At 32.2% G+C, this 21,921-nt stretch overlaps 2 protein-coding genes and 3 long non-coding RNA genes across 6 annotated transcripts; 4 read left to right on the forward strand and 1 right to left on the reverse strand.

The window, feature by feature from the left end:
- The first annotated feature begins 608 nt into the window (after positions 1-608).
- Positions 609-6,331, forward strand: LOC112098117 (receptor-like protein EIX1). The gene is made up of 8 exons (XM_024183735.1): positions 609-915; positions 1,086-1,241; positions 1,565-1,639; positions 1,716-1,781; positions 2,032-2,106; positions 3,605-3,754; positions 3,852-4,016; positions 4,170-6,331. The coding sequence occupies exons 1-8, from the start codon at positions 609-611 to the stop codon at positions 6,329-6,331; spliced, it is 3,156 nt and encodes a 1,051-aa protein (XP_024039503.1).
- A 3,367-nt stretch (positions 6,332-9,698) lies between these two features.
- Positions 9,699-14,833, forward strand: LOC112097742. The gene is made up of 4 exons (XR_002905220.1): positions 9,699-9,910; positions 10,434-10,489; positions 14,327-14,666; positions 14,748-14,833. It is a non-coding gene; the product is annotated as an uncharacterized LOC112097742 (long non-coding RNA).
- A 218-nt stretch (positions 14,834-15,051) lies between these two features.
- LOC112097743 lies at positions 15,052-18,965 on the forward strand. Its single transcript, XR_002905221.1, has 3 exons — positions 15,052-15,135; positions 15,220-15,336; positions 18,799-18,965. It is a non-coding gene; the product is annotated as an uncharacterized LOC112097743 (long non-coding RNA).
- Positions 15,942-18,502, reverse strand: LOC112097740. 2 transcript variants are annotated; one of them, XR_002905218.1, is made up of 4 exons: positions 17,459-18,502; positions 16,833-16,912; positions 16,687-16,746; positions 15,942-16,067 (listed from the first exon to the last, which is right to left on the reverse strand). It is a non-coding gene; the product is annotated as an uncharacterized LOC112097740 (long non-coding RNA). The 2 variants fall into 2 exon arrangements; XR_002905217.1 differs by having other exon boundaries at positions 15,942-16,746.
- A 522-nt stretch (positions 18,966-19,487) lies between the features above and the next one.
- On the forward strand, positions 19,488-21,460 carry LOC112097730. Its single transcript, XM_024183120.1, has 5 exons — positions 19,488-19,978; positions 20,063-20,236; positions 20,334-20,438; positions 20,542-20,707; positions 21,209-21,460. The coding sequence occupies exons 1-5, from the start codon at positions 19,824-19,826 to the stop codon at positions 21,317-21,319; spliced, it is 711 nt and encodes a 236-aa protein (XP_024038888.1). The 5' UTR covers positions 19,488-19,823; the 3' UTR covers positions 21,320-21,460.
- The last annotated feature ends 461 nt before the right edge of the window (positions 21,461-21,921 follow it).

Genomic DNA, 21,921 nt, shown 5'->3' on the forward strand with positions numbered 1-21,921 from the left:
TGCAAATGAAAGAAAAAAAAAAACCAAAGATGTGGAAGTCTTTGGGCTTTTCTTATAATTGTGGGTTTTTCAAAGGGAAAAAATGAGGACACTTCTAATGTTTGTTTTGATAATTACACATATACTGTTTAATTTTATATATGGGCATATAAATCTTTTTTACAAATATATATTATTCATTTTCTGTATTATTTTTTAACATCATATTTTTATTTATTATAAATATTTAAAGCTAGTTTTTAGGTTGATATTTAATAAAAGGGTATAATCGTTCTTTTACTAAACACACACGCTCCTAGTTCCTATCCATTTGTCATCTCAATCTCTCTCAATTATCCTTTATTGATAGCTCAAAACGCGTCATTGTGGAAAATTATAGCAAAACAACAAATATGGAAAGAATGGGAAGAAAATTAACGCGTGAAAGACTTGGAGAAGACAACCAAATAAGTCAACTATAAGCAAGCTGGGTGTATAAATTGTTAGATGTGTTATAAACAAATAGCGTAGAGCCCTCTAGTTGGTTACAGAGACAGAAAGAGTATGTGTATTTTTTAGAACTTAAAGATATAGTTAGAATGGGTGATTCAAAATAAAAAACGGTGATAATGTTTGTTCTGTTATTAATAATATTTGGAGGTGGGTGGAGTGAGGGATGTTTGGATCATGAGAGATTTGCTCTTTTACGACTAAAACATTTCTTCACTGATCCTTATGATAAGGGAGCTACTGATTGTTGTCAGTGGGAAGGGGTTGAGTGCAGCAACACCACAGGGCGAGTGATAGGACTATACCTTTCTGAAACGTATTCGGGAGAGTACTGGTATCTGAATGCTTCTTTATTTACTCCCTTTCAACAACTTGAGTCACTTGATTTAAGTTGGAACAATATAGCCGGTTGTGCTGAGAATGAAGGTGCTTCGTTTAATTTAATTAATTTACTTCCTCCCTCCTAATTTAAGTTGAATATCAAGATCGAGCAATTATATGCATATTCATTCAGTTGACAATTTTGACAATTTTTTTTAAATGATTAATTTTGAAATTAGACCAACAACCATGATCTGTTTTCATTTTACTTGCAGGTCTAGAGGGGCTGTCAAGATTGAACAACCTAAAGATGCTTGATTTAAGTGGGAACGCATTCAACAATAACGTCTTATCATCTCTAGCTCGTCTTTCATCATTAAGATCATTATATTTATCTGACAATAGATTGGAAGGAAGTATTGATGTTAAAGGTACAAAATTAAAACTTCATCTCTTCTCCGAACACTTCCATTAACTTGCTAAATTAAGATTTAAGGCTTTGAATTCAATTTTTTTACGAGTAGTATTGAAAAAAAATGGTTATAAACAATTCAAAAATAAATGTCCACTGTTTCTCATAATTTTATGTTGAACTTTCGTATGTCTTAACTTTAGGGTTAAAACAAAATTACTCTAATTGCCAACCAAACACTCATAGCTAATTTATCTTTTTTTTTAATTATTTAAAAGTGATGAAATTTATCTTATTTTTCGTGAGGTTTGAAACATTCAACTCAATTTGTACTCTTTACAGAATTAGATTCTTTGAGAGATTTAGAGGAGCTAGACATCGGCGGGAACAAGATTGACAAATTTATGGTCTCAAAAGGTACTACAAATACCATAAAAAATGTAAACTTTTACAAATTAGCTAAATTGTTTGCCATTTGGTTATTATTTTGCAGGTTTAAGTAAGTTGAAGTCTCTCGGTTTAAGTGGTACGGGATTCAAAGGGACATTCGATGTTCGAGGTAAGACTAAGCCACTTTCTCATTTTATATATGCCAGCTAGACTTGTGTATCATCGACATAATTTAATATTTAATTTGATTAGTCTGAAGGAATTACATACTAATTAAACATACTTTTATATACTCTGTCGATCAATTAATTAAATGCTATTTGGTTTGGTTTAGACGAAATTCTTATGACATTTTAATTTCTTTCAATTTATTAATTAATTTACTCTGTTTTAAGTCTTAAGTCTGGGTATGTTTGCAGAATTCGATTCCTTCAACAACTTAGAAGTGTTGGACATGAGCGGCAATGAAATCGACAATCTTGTGGTTCCTCAAGGTAAACAATTAAAATATTATTCAATTACATTAATTTAATTCATTGATTAGGCAGGCCCAAAAGCTACAAAAATAATAGTAATAATAATAAAGAAACAAAGAGTTTATAATAATAATAATAATAATAAGCTGTTAATTAATTAATTTCGCTGCTACTTCCTTCTAAACAGAGTTGCACAATTTCACCATCTTGAATATTTGAGATTGGACTCTTCCTCTCTCCATATAAGCCTTCGGCGATTGCTTGAAGAATTTGTTTATTTATTATTAAAATGTTTAATTTTGAAATTACCCCAAACACATGTGATCTCTGTTTTGATTTTACTTACAGGTCTAGAGAGGCTATCAAGATTGAGCAAGTTGAAGAAGCTTGACTTAAGAGGAAACTTGTGCAATAATAGCATCTTATCATCTGTAGCTCGTCTTTCATCATTAACGTCATTACATTTGTCTCATAATATATTGCAAGGAAGTATTGATGCTAAAGGTACATAATTAAAACTTCATCTCTTCTCCCAACTCTTTCATTAACATGCTAATATAAGATTGAAGGCTTTGAATTCAATTTTTTTATGAGCAATATTAGAAAAATAGTTTAAGCAATTCATAAATACAATTTTCAATGTTTCTCATAATTCCATCTTGTACTTTCGTATGTCTCGACTTTAAAAAAAAAATTACTCTGACTGTGAAGCAAATACCCCATGACTAATTCATCATTTTTTCCAGTTAAAATTGATAAAATTTATCACTCGTTTTTATTGATTAATTAACTCTGTTTTGAGTCTTAAGTCTTGGCGTCTTGGCATGTTTGCAGAATTTGATTCCCTGAGCAATTTAGAAGAGTTGGACATCAACGACAACGAAATAGACAATGTTGAGGTTTCTCGAGGTAAACAATTGAAATATTAATTCAATTACATTAATTTAATTCATTTGATTAGGAAAGGCCCAAAAAGTACAAAAACATTTAAAAAAATAGAGAAACAGAGAATTTATATTATTTAAAAAACAGAACGTAACACTATTATTTCAAAAATAGAGTGTAACAAAGATTCGATTCCAGTTCTTTTGATATTTACATCAATTGAAAAACGATGTTGCTCTTTTTCCAAAGCATAAAATACGAATTGACTCCCAATTAAACTAATCATTTATTTCGTTTATCTCTAAATTTAAACAATGAATTTTGATCTTCAATCCTATCCTAATTACTGTTAAAAAACAGGTTACAGAGGCTTGAGGAAGTTGAAAAGCCTTGATCTATCGGGAGTTGGAATTAGAGATGGAAACAAGTTGTTACAATCAATGGGATCATTCCCATCCCTCAACACTCTTCACTTGGAGTCTAATAATTTTACCGCTACACTGACAACTACTCAAGGTAAGTAAAAGGTACATATGTAGCCAATTTTATAAATAAATTGTTAATTAATTAAGTAATTTTCCATATTATTAATAAAGCTAAATTCGTTTTTCTTCCTTATAATTCTAAACAGAGTTGCACAATTTCACCAACTTGGAATATTTGACATTGGACGATTCCTCTCTCCATATAAGCCTTCTGCAAAGCATTGCATCATTATTCCCTTCGTTAAAAAATCTGTCGATGTCTGGTTGTGAAGTCAATGGCGTCCTAAGCGGTCAAGGTAAAAGAAAAGTGTTGATTGTGAACTCACTCAATGGTGTCCTACGTGTTCAAAATTTTTATTTATTAATTTATTTATTGTTTAATGTTTCTGCTAGGTTTTCCTCATTTCAAGAGTTTGGAACATTTGGACATGAGGTTCGCGCGCATTGCACTCAACACTAGCTTTCTTCAAATCATCGGTGAATCGATGCCTTCTCTTAAGTACTTATCACTGTCAGGTTCTACTCTTGGCACTAACAGCAGCAGGATTCTTGATCAAGGTTAATCAGATGCTCCCACCCTCCCTTCTTAATCTATAATATTAATTTTCAATTAAATATTTAATTACACAAACCAATCACTTCTATATGAAAGAATACTCTGCATTTGTTAATTTTTATGTTGTAGTGATGGATGAATTAATAAATTTTCAGGCCTCTGCCCATTGGCGCATCTGCAAGAGTTGTACATTGATAATAATGATTTAAGAGGTAGCTTGCCTTGGTGCTTGGCAAATACGACATCCCTCCGAATATTAGATGTTTCTTTTAACCAACTTACTGGAAGCATCTCTTCATCCCCCCTCGTTCATTTGACATCCATTGAAGAGCTGAGGCTTTCAAACAATCATTTCCGGATCCCAGTTTCACTTGAACCACTTTTCAATCACTCAAAACTCAAGATTTTCGATGCGAAAAATAACGAAATAAATGGAGAAATAAATGAGTCACATTCTTTGACCCCAAAATTCCAGTTAAAATCTCTCTCATTGTCCTCCAATTACGGGGATAGTGTCACATTCCCCAAATTCCTTTACCATCAACATGAACTGAAGGAAGCTGAACTCTCACACATTAAGATGATTGGAGAATTTCCAAATTGGTTGTTGGAAAACAACACAAAATTAGAATTTCTTTACCTCGTGAATGATTCTCTTGCAGGACCTTTCCGCTTGCCAATTCATTCACATAAGCGGTTAAGATTCTTAGATGTCTCCAACAACAACTTCCAAGGCCACATTCCAGTAGAAATTGGAGATATTTTACCAAGTTTAGTTTATTTCAACATTTCCATGAATGCTTTGGATGGTAGCATTCCCTCCTCATTTGGCAACGTAATCTTCCTCCAATTTCTGGACTTATCCAATAATAAATTGACTGGTGAAATCCCTGATCACTTGGCCATGTGTTGCGTCAACTTGGAGTTTCTTTCGCTATCAAACAACAGCCTAAAAGGTCACATCTTCTCCAGAATTTTTAGCTTGAGAAACTTGAGATGGTTACTATTGGAGGGCAATCACTTCGTAGGAGAGATCCCACAAAGTTTGTCTAAATGCTCCTCATTAAAAGGATTGTATCTTAATAATAACAATCTCTCGGGCAAGATTCCACGATGGTTGGGTAATCTCAAAGGGTTACAACATATTGTAATGCCCAAGAATCATCTTGAAGGTCCTATTCCAGTGGAGTTTTGTCGGCTTGATTCGCTTCAGATTTTGGACATTTCAGACAACAACATATCTGGAAGTTTACCATCTTGTTTCTATCCTCTTTCTATCAAACAAGTTCACCTATCGAAAAATATGTTACATGGACAACTAAAAGAAGGTACATTTTTTAATTGCTCTTCCCTTGTGACGTTAGATCTTAGCTATAACTACTTGAACGGGAGCATTCCAGATTGGATTGATGGGCTTTCTCAGTTAAGCCACCTTAACTTGGCTCACAATAACCTTGAAGGTGAAGTGCCAATTCAATTGTGCAGATTAAACCAACTGCAATTGTTAGATCTTTCTGATAATAATCTTCACGGTCTTATTCCTTCTTGCTTTGATAACACCACACTTCATGAAAGTTACAACAATAATTCTAGTCCTGACAAGCCATTTAAAACATCTTTTTCCATCAGTGGTCCTCAGGGAAGTGTAGAAAAGAAAATCCTTGAAATTTTTGAATTCACAACAAAGAACATTGCCTACGCTTACCAAGGAAGAGTGCTTAGCCTCCTATCAGGACTTGATCTTTCTTGTAATAAGCTAGTTGGTCATATTCCTCCTCAAATTGGAAATTTGACCAGGATTCAAACATTGAATCTATCACACAACAACTTGACAGGAACAATCCCTTTAACTTTTTCAAACTTGAGGCATATCGAAAGTTTGGATCTTTCCTATAACAAATTGAGTGGGAAAATCCCTCATCAACTTGTGGATTTAAATACATTAGCTATTTTTATTGTGGCATACAATAACTTATCAGGCAAGATCCCAGAATGGACTGCACAATTTGCAACCTTCAACAAGAGTAGCTATGATGGAAATCCTTTTCTTTGTGGACTACCATTGCCTATCTGCAGATCACTAGCAACTATGTCGGAGGCTTCAACTAGCAATGAAGGGGATGATAATTTAATTGACATGGACAGTTTCTTTATCACATTTACAATATCATACGTAATTGTGATATTCGGAATCGTTGTTGTTCTATATGTGAATCCTTATTGGCGACGTAGGTGGCTTTATCTTGTTGAAATGTGGATAACGTCTTGTTACTATTTTGTCATAGACAATCTTATTCCAACAAGATTTTGTCATTGAAATTAATATGTAGTTTAATTAAGATCCTTTAAGTTCTAAACAAGTTTGCTTAAGAAATAATTTATTTTTTAAGTACTAATCAAGTTTGGTTAATAAATAATTTTTTTTTTATATTGAAATTGTAGTAGTATTGAGCACTATATAGCTTCCAACTTCCAAGAACCTAGCATGTCTCCACACTTAGAAAGCTGGGTGATTATGCTTTGCAGATCTAGATTTGAAGTAGGATGGTCCCAAACCCATATCTATGTATTGTAGCTTACCTATGATGTCCAACATACTTAAACGAGAGCACCATCTCTAATGTTAATAATAGCCGCTATATAGGATCCTTTTGGAAACTATATTCAGAATCGTTTTATAATCATACATAGGAAATGAAAAATCTTGCTGCAATTGGTTGCCTATTTTACTCTGAACAAGAACGATTATGGCGTTAACATCATCTTCTTCACTAGTAGCATTAACATCAAACCACGGGATAGACCCAGACATTTCATCAAGAAAGGCATACATCTAATAAAGTTGAAGCTTTGACAAAAAATTCAATGGAAGGTCAATGTCTCGCCACAACAAAGGGCACAACAACATCATTCTAGAAGAGATGAAGCAATATTCTCAAAGCTAAAGCTCTCAAATACACCACACAATAATTTCATATCTCCTCATCGATTTCAAAAACTAAAGATAATTAGGATTTAACATTGGTTTGTTATATATTAGTTTCATAATTTAAAAGCCAATGAAGATGAAGATTATGCCAATGAATTCAAATTATACCATACATTCTCCGGATATCACAAAAAATTTACAAGTCAATCCCACATATTTCATAACTTAAAGACTGGAAAGTTTCATTAGTTAGAAGTTTCATTACCTTTAAGTAGAAGATGAAGAAGAACATTATGCAAGTGATTAAGATTATATTATACATTCTCCGAATGCAACTAGAAATTAACAAGTTCATGCCACATATTCGATAACATTATGATTGAAAAGCTTGATAAGGACTTGAGAAATTCTGAATTCAACCTTCTGCACTAAGGTTATTTGATTGATTTGAGCTACTTTGTGATTAAGCTACTAGTACAACATTTAATTCAGGGAGGAAATAAATTAAAATTTGGTAGAAATAGTAATAAAAATTTGTTGCTAAACATGATGTGCAGTTTTTTTTCTTAAGGCAATTTGGAAACACAGTTGTTAGTAAATATATTCTCCTCAACTTGGAGATAAATACATATATGAAAATGCCTACGATCAGATAAATACAGATATGAAAATGCATATTGTTTGGAATTTAGATCTATTAGAAATAGATGTAGGTAATTAAAAATTAAAAATTAACAGCTTAATTATTTCCGGAAGTACTGTTCACTGTTACTGTTCATGAATACTGTTCATCCGCATAAAAAATATTAATTTTCCAAAAACATAATAAAATGCAGAAAATAAATGACACGGAGATTTTTACGTGGTTCAGATTAACCAATCCTACATCCATGAGGCCACGCCTAGATAAAAAGCAATTCACTAAGTTGAGATGTTACAACCTATGGATTTACCAAACTTAATACTCTCACTTACAGTTTATCACCATACAGTTTACTCAACCTTAGACTAAATCTGCTTCTCTTGAATAATCGCTACCCCTCTTGATCCACGATCCTTAAGGCACTTCGCAAAGTGATCAATAGCAATTCTTCAATTCTTCAAAGTCTAGTGATCCAAGATCCACATAGACTCTCCGCAGAGATGAACAGAAGATAAGAAAACAAATCAACATAACATGATGCGCCAAATCCAGATTCTCTGGGGAGGACGCCGAATTTTGCTTCTGTGCTTTATGCTCTGTGTTGTGCCATCTTCAATTGTGAAATACCTCTCTTTATATAGGCACTAGGATTTCACCAAAATAGCAAGTCTTAAAAGACTTGGATTCTTTCCAAATAAGAGTTTCTTTCCTCTTATAATTCCCATGAATTTGAATAGGAATAAATCTGATCTTCTTGCCTTGCTTGTCTCCCAAGAAATATCTAGAGCATTTAATGACTTCCTGTTTGAACCAACTTTTAGCTCTAAATAAATCTCATGCGCCAATTATAGAATCCCACCATTAATTGACTTGCTAAAATAGACATCTAATTAAATTAGGAAACAAATATTCCTAATAAATTGGAATCTCACTAAATTAGGGAATTAATAAATTAATCCCTATTACAAGATATGCAATAAATAAACTTCTAATTTAATTAGACTTGCCATAAAATATCAACTCTATAAATAATGACCTTAACACATATGATCACACATATTACTTGCAACTTAGCAAGATTTAATTAAGGGGAGCAATCAAACCACTTATCAGTTGTCGTAGTTGTTCTATAATCTAAAATGGCAATATAACACAAGAAAAAGATAACATATAGATACTTGGCAAGGGTTCATTAAGAAGTCGCATCACATTCGGGTGATGAGTTTGCTTCTGATATCTTGCTAGCTGCGGCTTTCTCCTGTCTTTCTACTCATGCTGAGGGAAACCAACAAGCCTTGCCTTTGCATTCACCTTCCGACCATCTAGGAGGAGCCACCTTGAGAATTTATAGCCAAAAAGGGTGAATAAAACAGAAGTTGACCATTCAAAGACTTGAGGTGAAATAATTGAAGCAAAATAGGATAATTCTTTGACTTAGAAAGAGTGAATTAGTTGTAATTATTCAAATAACTGCATTAACCATGGAAGTTTAACAAGATATAAATTCACGTGAAATTCTTAAATGAAAATATAAGATTAGGGCTCCTCAATTTGCTTTTAAATCAGCTAGACAGCTAAGAGTGTTTTGTAGGTGAAAGTAGTTTGTATAAGCATATATTTAATTTTTTAGCAATTCAGTAAGAGTTAAATCCTTCTTAATCATCAAAATATGCAGATTTATTGCGCCCCTTTGAACAAAGAATATAGCAATTTCATTAGGATTTATTGTCAAATTAGGCAATGCACAACAAAGATTTTTTTAAAAACAAATCACCTATTAAAAGAACACACATATAAAGTATCCACAAAATTACTCCATTCTACAACGAATTATAAATTGCTCTCTCACTTGTATTTTCTCTCTCTTCCATCAATCCGTTTATCTTATCAATACAAGAAAAAAAAGAATACTTGACATTTTTTATTTGACAATTTTTAAGAAATATCAAATATATATGACATTTTGTGAAAAATTGAGTAATTGTGAAATATAAATGACAATTTATTTAAACGTCAAATACTTATGATGTTTTACCAAATAAGTAGAAAATATATTATATTTTTATTGAATAATTACCATTTACCTTTTCCTTTTATTGACTTAAGAAAAAAACAAAAAACGCACTATACTGCCTTTGTCTCGTTCTTAGAACATATTTGTTTCTTTTAAGAAAATTCAAACTCGTTCCCCTTGCTTTCTTTTCAATAATCACCTCACATTTTTATCAATCACTCAATTTCGAATTTCATCTCAATCCTCTCTCGAAGAAGAACGCACAAAGAATTTCAGCTTGCTTTAGCCTCATTTGCTTCTCGAATTTCAGGTATTGTTTCCTTTAATTTTGATAATTTGTTTCTACTTCTCTCTTTCTGGTTTGATAATTTTAGGGTCATAGTTGAATTATTTGTATTTTTAAACAATCTAGGGTTGATTTAATTGATTCCAAGTGTCGTATCTGTTCTGCTATTTGAATGCACATTACTTGTTTGATGAAATGTCTCTTTAAAAGATTATTTTTTTTAACAAGCATCTTATTGAGATGTTTCTCGTGATAATATTAACGTAATGCACTTAGCTTCAATTTGGTATGTTTAATACATTTTAACAAAGGAAAATTACAGAACTGCAACAATTCTCAAATTGCTTGCAGATTAGAAGTAATGTTATTGATTTTTATTAATTAATGAGATTTTTTTTTATTGAGTCTGTAAACTCACTATAAGAAGTGATTATTGCTATAATTTGGTCTGTTTCATACATTTTCATTCTCATTATAAATGACGGTCAACTCTCATTTTTTTCATCAATCACTCAATTTTAAATTTCATCTCCATTCTCTCTCGAAGAAGAACCCACGAAGAAGTTCAGCTTGCTTCAGCTTCATTTGCTTCTTGAATTTCAGGTATTTTTCTTTTAATTTTGATAATTTTTTTTAATTCTCTCTTTCTAGTTTGATAATTTTAGTGTTATACTTGAATTAATTGTATTTTTAATTGATACTAAGTCTTATATCTGTTCTCATTCAACAAAGAAAGAACGCACAAATAATTTTCACTTTCATTCTCAATTTTGAAAGAATCAATTTATTTTATAAACTATATTAGACACACTCTAGTTGCTTAATTAGTAAAATTGTAAGCTCATTGCCTTATTTTTTGGGGTTAATTCTATAATTTTATCAGTTGTTCTTGTGGTTGCAAACAATATCATTTTTTAATATTAATAAAACTAAATGAATATTATGTGATACATTTGCAGGAAAGTTAATAGTTTAAATATGGATAAATCTTGGATGTTGATGGATAGAAGGTTTATAGAATATGAAAATGGGGTAAATGAGTTTCTCAAGTTTGCAATACTTCATGCTAGTAATCCTGAACTTTTAAGATGTCCATGCCAAGCATGTGGTAATTTGGTCTTTCATGTACCTGTTGAGATAAGAAATCATCTTTATTGGAAATGTATTGACCAAAGCTATCAGACATGGACTTGGCATGGAGAAAGAGCTTCTAGTAGACGACCATCAAATGTAAAAGCTTCATTTGATGGCAGTCAACAAGATGATGAAGCTGCTGATACAGTAGAAATGGTTAATGGTGCATTTGACACTTGTAATGGTGACCCCAAGTCTTTCGAAACTCTACTTAAAGATGCTGAAAAACCTTTGTTTCCTGGCTGTGTGAAATTCACTAAGTTATCGGCCTTAATAAGGCTTTACAACATTAAAGGAAGAAATGGATGGTCAAACAAAAGTTTTTCAGATTTACTAAGTTGTTTATCAGATATGCTTCCTGATAAAAATGAAATACCTTTATCTGTATATGAAGCAAAGAAGATTATGGTTGCATTAGGCTTAGAATATGAAAAAATACATGCATGTCCCAACGATTGCATCCTATATAGAAAAGAATATAAGGATTTATCTGCAAGTCCCACTTGTGGAATGTCAAGATGGAAGAGTCCCAATAAAAGTAAGGGAATTCCTGCTAAAATCTTATGGTATTTTCCTCCTATACCAAGGTTTAAGAGGATGTTTCAATCTCTTCGAATCGCAAAAGACTTAACTTGGCATGCCAATGAAAGGGTGATTGATGGCAAACTACGTCACCCAGCTGACTCACTGTCATGGAGGCTAATGGGCCAAAAATGGCTAGATTTCGCTGCAGAAGAAAGAAATCTTTGGCTGGCTATTTCTACAGATGGGATAAATCCCCATAAAACTTTCGCAGTTCGTATAGTTGTTGGCCAATTGTTATGATTACTTATAATCTTCCTCCTTAGTTATGCATGAAGAGAAAATTCATGATGTTGACTATGCTAATATCTGGTCCACGACAGCCCGGTAACGATATTGATGTCTATTTGTCACAACTGATTGATGACTTGAAAACTTTGTGGGAAGTTGGTGTCCAAATTTATGATGCATATAGACAAGAATTATTTACTCTACGGGCTGTCTTGTTGTGGACAATTAGTGATTTTCCTACTTATGGGAACTTGTCTGGATGCTCAATTAAAGGATATTTTGCATGTCCTATATGTGGGAAAGATACACAGTCCTATAGACTTAAGCATGGGAAGAAAAATGTGTACATGCGCCATAGGCGATATCTCCCAGAATCTCACTTGTTTCGAGATTTAACAAAGGCTTTTGATGGTAAACCAGAAAGAGACTTTCCTTTTAAGCCGTTAAGTGGTGAAGAAACATTAAGAAAGGTTGAAGGGATTCAAAACTCATGGGGGAAGAAAACTAGAAAGCGTAAAAAATTAGATTCTGATGAAAAAATTTGCTGGAAAAAGAAATCAATATTTTTTTCTCTCCAGTATTGGAAACATTTGCATGTTCGCCATATGTTAGATGTAATGCACATTGAAAACAATGTGTGCGAAAGTATATATGGTACATTATTGAACATTCCAGGAAAAGCAAAAGATGGACTTAATTCTTGGTTGGACCTTGTTGATTTCAATATTAGGAAAGAATTAGAAGGGAATCACACTTATTTACCTGCTGCATGTTATTCATTGACTAGAGCGGAAAAAGTAATGTTTTGCGAAACATTATTTAATCTGAAGGTTCCTGAAGAATACTGTTCAAACTTTAAAAATCTTGTATCAATGAGTGATTAAAGCTTATTAGGTTGAAATCTCATGATTGTCATGCTTTGATGCAACAACTCCTACCATTGGCTATTCGAGGAATTTTGCCATAACATGTTAGATATGCCATCACTAGATTTTGCTTTTTCTTCAATGATCTTTGTAGCAAAGTTGTGGATGTAGAGAAGTTAAACCAAATACAAAAGGATCTTGTGGTCACAATTAATTTATTTAAAATGTATTTCCTTCCTGAATTTTTTGATATCATGGTTCATTTAATTGTGCATCTTGTTAGAGAAGTCAGATTATGTGGGCCTGTATATCTTAGATGGATGTATCCCTTTGAAAGATTTTTAAAAGATCTAAAAGGGTATGTGCGGAATAAAAATCGTCCCGAAGGTTGTATTGCTGAATGTTACATTGTAGAGGAGGCATTGCACATAATATTTACCCAATGTGGATCCAATTGGAATTCCAATTGCAAGGACGAATAATATAGAAACTGAGGGTCCGCTTCTTGGTGGTCGTTTAAGTGATATTGATCGCGACGAATGGAAGCAAGCACACCATTATGTTTTGCGGAACACACAAGCAGTTCAACCTTACATTGAGTAAGTTTTCTTATCTTAACTTTATTAAAACCATGTAGATTCATCACTAATATATTCGTTTTATTATGAATCTTAATCTTAGGATGCATATGACATGGTTGAAATTGAATTATCCTCGCCAATCTAAAAACAAGAAGTGGTTACGAGATGAACATGCTCGAAACTTCATTTACTGGTTACAAGAAAATGTTTAATAAACTATTTCCTTTTATTTCTGAAATTTCTATAAAATGTTATGTATAGGCATAATTTCAACTATTTTCTTTTCTAAATTTTATAGGTTTCAAATGGTAACGATAATCAGTCATCCAAATCATCTTTATTGAAATGGCTAGTACAAGGACATTGGCCTCATGCATTCTTATATCCTGGTTATCTTATTAATAATTACCGTTTTCACATAAAAGATCGTGATAATGATAAAACCACTCAAAATAGTGGAGTGACTCTTGTAGCTGAAACAGAGCAAATTACAAGTGCCAAGGACAAGAATCCTATTTTTGGAGAAATGCCTTACTATGGAGTCATTAAAGAGATATGGGTGCTCGAATATCACATGATCCAAATTCCCATATTTAAGTGTGATTGGGTTGAGAGTCATAGTGGTGTTAAAGTTGATGAGCTTAGGACAATCTTAGTTGACCTTAATCGTATAGGTCATAAATCAGATCGTTTTATTCTAGCCTCACAAGCAAAGCAAGTCTTTAACTGACCAACTAGATCCAAGGTGGTCAGTTGTACTCCATTTCCCTAAAATGATGCCAAATCCTGAAAATTTTGAGAAAGGGGAGAAGGACAGTAAGAATTACAAGCGTGATGATGGTGAGAAGATCTGGATTCATAATAAAACAATTAGGAAAGCTTAATTGTTTGTGTTGTAAAATAAGAATGTAGTTTATTGTTTCTGAATTTTAATGATTTCACTTCTTTGCTTATTTAAATTAATTATAGTTAATGATGTCCTAATAGCTAAATTATCTATTGATATGTGACAAATGAGTACTTAATATTGCATTGTGCTTTTGCAGGATTATGACCATGGAGGAATATGATGATGATATTATGTCCATGGATGATATAGATGATGTTGATGCTGATGTAGAAGATCTTGATTTAGAAGACTTTGATACTAATAAGAAGATACATAAGACTAGAGGAATTGTCAAGATGGAGAGTGTTACTAAGAATCGTAGTGATGGGAAGAGAGAGAGTTAGATTTAATAGCGATGGACAATTGGTGGGTGAAGAGAGACATAATGTTATTAGTACAATTGGTGCTGTCACTAAGACATTAGTTTCCATTCTTTCGATGGATTTGCGAAAAGTACCAAAGAATTCAAAAGAAAAAAAATATGGGAATACATTCAGGTATGCTTTATAAACATATTATGCATTTTGCAAAGGCATGAAAATTTTTTTTAAACTGTCTTTATATTTCATGTCTTACAGAGTTCGTTTGATGTGGATGATCGATTTAAAAGACAATGTTTGCAAATTGCTTGAAGTTCATTTCGTTCTTTTAGATATAATCTCACACAACATGTAAAAAAATACAAAGCCTATCCAAATCGTTTGCGTAACCCACCACTATTGTACTCTTTCATACAAAAAGGTCATTGGGATGCATTTGTTAATGATCGATTATCTAAAGAATTTAAGGTAATCCTTTTTTATTATTGTGAACATTATTTTTTTATATTTTATTTATGTCAATGCTAATAAACATATGTATTATATGCATTAGACACTTAGTGGCCTTCAAAAAGAAAGACGAGCACTAAATCTTTACAACCATCACCTTGGTTGAAAAGGTTATAATGGATTAGAAGAAGAAATAGTAAGTATTTTTTTCATAAAAAATTATAATTATTTTTAGCAGTTGATGTATGTTTAACATTGGTCACATTGCTATTGGAATTAGAAAAAAGAATGTGGAAATCCCAATTTGAAAGTGGATAGAAGTGTAGCATGGAAAAGGGCTCGTCAAAACCCAAATGGTGGATATCATCTGGTTGTGATACCTGTTGTGGATACAATTGTAAGTATAATATTCTTTGAGCAATTTTCCATCAATTCCTTGTATGTTGCATGAATAATCACTACTAGAAAAACAGGCTACCATGACAGAGAGTATCTGTCATCCGACCCCCCTTATGAGTTATGACAGAGTTTTCATCTATCATTGTAGCCCTTGTGATAAATCCGAGACAATATTTTATCTATCACATGTTCCCATGACAGTGTATATCTATCACGCATACATCACGAACCAAGCGATGTCGTTTTGCAAGGCTTTTGAGAATTAGTTGGAAATTTTAGCAAGTAATTTAAATTATATTGAATTTGGTGGGCTTTTTCAAAATCTTTCATATATTAATGATTCACATTCTCTGTCATGAGATTTAAGGTTTTAAAAAATAAAATTATTATTTTTAATTTTGAAATTATAATAATACTAATTAATATTATTTAAATTCCAAAATTTTGAAATAGAAATAACAAAAGCCACATTTTAAAATTTGAATTAACTGAAATAAAAATTACATTCAAATTCATAAAAACTATCGAATACCAAATATCACCATATACTAAAAATTTCAATTACTTGAAACTTCCAACAAATAGCATCATCAAAATACGTGGTGAATCAAATCCGTAACAATAGCTCATAAATTCTCTACAATATTCAATCACTACCCCATCATTAGAAAAACAATTAATCTGGAAAAAGAACACTGATAGTAAATTCACAAGAGCCACCAACATCACCTGAAACACATATTACATTTAGATGAGTGCCAGAAGAATATATATTAGCGTATTGGCCACTTACAATTAATCCAATTCATGATGAAGTATTTTTCCAAGATTACAAATTAATTAATGCACAACATCTAACAACATAAAACCTCTGTTACATAATTAAATAAAATTCATCAAAATTCTATCCTCTATCCTCTTCTCTTGATTCCCCTGTTCTCCTAAAGTTTCACCATCCTTTTCTTTATTTCTACTCTTTTTTTTTCAATCTTCTCTTTATTTTTCTTCCACTGTACTTGTTCAAATTTGTTTATCAATCTAAGTTCTAAAACACATATATTACACTGAGACTCCAAGCAACGCAAATCCATTTAACTTGTTCATTAGGGCAAGACAATCTTGGCTAAGAAGCAGCATGTGGAAGTATTTCAAAATGACTAGAGAAAGACTTGCTCTAGAACTATGGAAATTAGCATATAAAAAGAAATAGAAAAACACTAAATAAACAAACCACCCAAAGATTTCATCACATAAAGCAAGGGCAAATTATGTGAGATTTCATCACATCATCACATGAAGCAAGGGCAAAATTATTATCACATCCCACTTCACACAACTCATTACATACCTTACCTCATGGCATTACCTCAAGAACAAATACTCTGAAAAATCACGGATATCATTTGGCCTGGAATGATCAGCAGAAAACAAAAACGTTAACAAAGTGCTGCAGCAATGATATCAGCACAATTTCAAACTTAGATAGAATCTCACTTGGGGAGTCCAATATTCTCATCAAACCTTTGACTTTTATAAAATTTCACCAGATGGAGCAAACCAGCTCAATCAATTTCCTATACAATAGTGTGTATTTATCATATATCAATATTGAGAACTGGTAAGTGCAACATGGTCCACAAACCAAAACATTTCCAATTAATAAAGCACAATATGTGACAAATCAAATAAAAAAAAATATCTTCCAAAAAGTTCAACATGTCAATTAAGAGAAAAATTATAGGATTCATATCAGTGCATCCATAAATGGCCTAGTTTCTCTGTCAACAAGTTAGTTATAAATCATTTCACTGAAATGCTAGAAGACCAAGCAAATAAGCACAATCACCACCACACAAAGCATTTGCATTTCCAAAAATGTAGTTCACAAAGATTTTACAGAAGATATCTTTCTAATAGAAAAACACAAGCACCAATCAATTGTAATGGGTTTGAGAACTACGAAAGTAATTTTCACAGTTGAAGAATAGTTTCTCAGAAAAATTCACTTTATGCGAATACCTCTGGTGAATAGATTTTGCATACATTTTGGTAACATACAATATTGGACCTACCATGTGCTCAATATATTTAATAAATAAAGGTGAGAATAATAACAATACCTTAGATATTGTATTAGCTAAGGCAAACGTTGCTTCAATCCGAACTCTTCAAAAGGCCTAGAAACAACAGAAAAATTCCTTAATTGTATTTCATTAAAAGTAAGTCAAATCAAAACCACATATACCTCTAAATTTGGTTAACTTGTCACTAAGGAAATTATTCAGTGTGCCAACAACATTGAAAGAAAGACAGGGCAGAGAGTCTAGACTGCTGTAATTGGTCGTACCTGAGCAACAACATCTCCATTCTTCTCTAATTGATTTATCTAATAAATCAAAATAGTCATGCAAGATTGTTATCCAGTTAATTAAGTAAACATTGTTAAAAGTTTGTATCGTCACCATCTACTCAATAAAGAACAATAAAGAAGTAAAAACAGAGAAGCCATCACTCCACACCCAAAAAGTTTCTCTCACTTTCTCGCCAGCCAAACACTCCTTTTCCTCCCTCAAAACCTCGTCTTACCACTCAAAACTCACTAAATTTCAGCTCAAATTCTGTTACAATTTTACCCTAAGTCGAAGACGTAGCAGCTAACTCACCGTCTTTCTGACGTCGCCAACTCCTCGCAGTACAATCTTCTCCGATCCGACTCCACGTAAATAGCACGCTGCCACTCACTTGTCACGGAATCGTTCCACGAAGGCCGTAAAGCGGAGTCATTGGCACGTTAGTCCACGAACTCGAAGTCAGTCCCTTAAGGCCATGGAGCGGCTTTATTTTTTTCCTTTTTTTGGCATAATTTTAGGGATTTTGATAAATTTATGGCGATTGTTGTCTCTTTAAAAAAAAAGAACTCATCACTTACCTCTCGCGAAAGAAGTCAATAATAATGGCTCGAACTTGAAGAATATCGGTTGTTCAAGCTATAAAATCTTAGTTAAAGAAAACAAACAAAGGGAAATGGGAATAGCTAGCAAGCAGTGGAGTGGGGATGAAGATGACGACAAATACGAACAACAGCAATTTGTTGTCGGCAAGTGTGATAGTGTATTTTTGTGTGATTCGGTTTGGATGTAGAAATTAGGGTTTTCTGTGTGAAGTTCAAAGGAGTGTCCAATACTTAGAATTTTTTTAAAGGCTTCAAGACACGGTGTCGTTCAATGCCCAAATTGGCCAATCTTAAACTCACCGTTTCATTACTATATGAATATGCTATCATGTGCAAGTGACAGATAAAGAAACTATCACAAATCTATCATGCCTTGCTGATATATGACAATTCTATCATGTGCGTGTCATATTTTTGTGATAAATGACTAATTTTCTGATATCTATCACAAAAATTCTGTCATAGTAGCCTGTTTTTCTTGTAGCGAATGGTCTTATATTCTTGTAGGATGAGTTGACCCAGCTAGCAAAATCAAGGGTTATAACCACATCTAGTGGGAATGATATTTTGGCCCAAGCATTAAAGAAGCCTGAGCGTAATGGGCGTGTTACAAGGAAGGGAAGAGGAGTCAACCCATCTTCTTTCTTTCACAATGTTAATTTAGAATCTGATTGGCAAAGAGAGAAGAGGCTATTGAATGAAAAAATAGTGAAGATGCAAGCTATTATTCATGATCTCTCAAAATCTTCACCAAAAGCAAGACACTCCAATGTCTGTAGCAACATATTTGGATCACAAGATGTATCTAATGAGACAAATAACAAAACAGATCCAATTTTTGAAAAGCAAAAAAATTAGGTATGCACACTCAAGTAATTAAATTAATCTTTTGAATTTATACTTTAAGTGCATATTTAATAATCTTATTACTTTTTTTTGTTAGGATCAAACTTGTCAGTTGGCTGTAGGATGTAAAGAAAACATTGTTGCTATTGGAACTATTTTGGAGTATAGGAAGCCAAATTTTTAGTTGTAATTGATATGGTATTAAGTTCAGATGCCCATCTTCCCATCCGGACTAGTGAGCTTGTTTACGTCAGTGATGGGTTAGGACAACAGGTATTATGGCCAAAAAAGCTTGTTTCCCAGCTGCTGTAGTAAACAAGGTATTGAATTTGGCATATATTACTTTTTTTTTTAATTCCTTAATTGAGAATTTAAATTGTAACCACATGTGAATGCTTAAATTTCTAGATGTCTAAGTCAGCTGTAAAGCCTTCCAAGGGGAAATTAGATGTGAATGCTGAAGTAAACACCCCATTGATACCTGGCCTATATTACTAGCTTTAATTCTTGTTTTATTTCTTTATTTAAAATTTAAGTAATGATCTTATTTGAATGTTTGCATTTCTAGGTGTCTAAATCAGTCATCAAGCCTTTTAAGGAAAAATTAGAGGTGAATGAGGAAGTAAACTCTCCCATAGTTCAGCAAACATTTAAAAAAACCTCCTGACATACAAGTTTTTGATAAAATGGTAAAGAAAGTTATGAAACCTGGTTCCCAAGTTAAGGTTGATTTTGAGAACACATTTAGTTACAAATTGCATACATATCTCACTTTGGAGGAAATTCAAGATCTTATTGATATGCAAGAGCTTTCACAAAACTGCATTGTTGTATACATGAGGTATGATACTTCAATAATGCTTTATATTTTGTCGAATATTTTTGTTTCACTTTAATTGACCTAGCACTTTTTCTTATATACTAGATATCTTTGTGCTGAAACAAAGGCCAGGCTAATTAATGAAAAGTTTGGGTTCATTCATCCTACCACTCTTTCTTTTTTGGATGAGAGTACTTTCAAACAGAAAGCAAAAACTCTTGCTAATCGCTTCCAAGAATTGAGTGCAAAACAATTTATCTTCTTACCATATAATCCTAGGTTAGTTATTTTGTTGCTTTAAATATCTTTGTTTATCTACTTAGTTTTTACTTTTTAATTAGTATTTTTTTCTAACTCTTTATTCATTTGTTAATAGTTGTCATTGGATCTTGCTTGTGATCGACTTGCCCTCAATGGTTGTTCATTATTTGAATTCAGTGAGAAATGAAATCAGTGTTGATATAAAAAAAATTGTAACTGTGTAAGTATATTAAAGATATTTAGCAATAAGTATACTAGTGGTTTTTGCTATATATATAATTATTGAGTTTAATATTTCATATTTGATTTGTATTTTTTTGTAGTGGGATTCGAATGTTTCTTGCCAAAAAAGGACAGCAAATGAAAAAGATTAATTTGAAATGGAATGATGTTAAGGTGCCTATGCAAATTGGTAATGTTGAATGTGGCTACTATGTCATGCGATTCATGAAGGAGATTATTGCATATCAAAGTATACTTTGTGCAAAGGTTAGATCATTAACATAGCTTAAACTTATTGCAGATTTTACAGGGAAATGTGGTTAAAATGAAGTCTATGAATTAAAAGAGTGACAAATAAATATAGTTTTTTGTCTATTGATGTTAGTTTAATGAAAAAGATACTTATGATGAAGATGAGATCAACGAAATTCACTTTGATTGGACAACTTATGTTAGTGACTTGATTTGAAAAAAAAAATGCAAAAGAGACAAGTAATGCAGGTAAATAGCATATGATTCAATTGAAGTACATTAGTTTATTGTTAATATTTTTCATGCATAGATTTTTCCTTCTCTTTGTGCATAGATATCTTATGCTTTCATTGCATAAGGCAACTACATCATCTAGTTGGATTCATAATAAAAGCTCTCAGTTAATTCAATCAAAATTTGTCAATGCCTTACTGGTAACCATAACTTACTTTTTTAGCCTCTTCCTTAGACAGTAACAATAGTAGATGGCAGTAATTTTGGTTTCTTGATGTGTAGGGCTATGCCGTGGAGTTATATAGATCTCAAGACCAAGACACATTTACAATCAAAGAGGATATAAGGGTTATAAAATATCAGATCTATTGGGTTAATGCAAAATTGGTTTAAAAGCTTTTCCTTTTGTATGTACAACGCTGCTATGAAAAACTTTTGGACCGATGGTGGAATGCTAACTATAGGCTCAATGTATAGTTTTAGAAACAACATCTTATTTTAGATTTATACTTAAGACATTTGATACATTTATACGTACAATACAAGTTCAAGTTAATATGAATTCAGGTTTCCTATGCTTTATTATGGTGTTTGAAGTTAGTTGAAATTTTTTGAATTTTATCATGTTTCAATGTTATAACATATATAATGTGCAGCCCAAGACAAGGAATTTCACTATTGTAATTTTTTTTTTAAATTATAATATTTGATATTTTTATCAAGTCATTTGCATTTGACCATTTTGAATAATGTCACATGCATATGACTATTATTAAGTGTCATACACATTTGACAATCTTATATTGTGAAAAATATTTGATTATTATTAATTGACAAAAATAAATGACAATTTTGCTAATTGTCAAATAAGCATATTTGACACAGGAATATTTGGCACTTTTTAATTGTCAAATATTCCTTTATTTGACAGTTTTTAAATATTAATTATTCTCTTTTTTCTTATAGTGTATAGAAATTGGTTTAGTCAGCAACAA

The sequence above is a fragment of the Citrus clementina genome, unplaced genomic scaffold, assembly GCF_000493195.1.
Source record: "Citrus clementina cultivar Clemenules unplaced genomic scaffold, Citrus_clementina_v1.0 scaffold_5, whole genome shotgun sequence".
Taxonomy (NCBI): domain Eukaryota; kingdom Viridiplantae; phylum Streptophyta; class Magnoliopsida; order Sapindales; family Rutaceae; genus Citrus; species Citrus x clementina.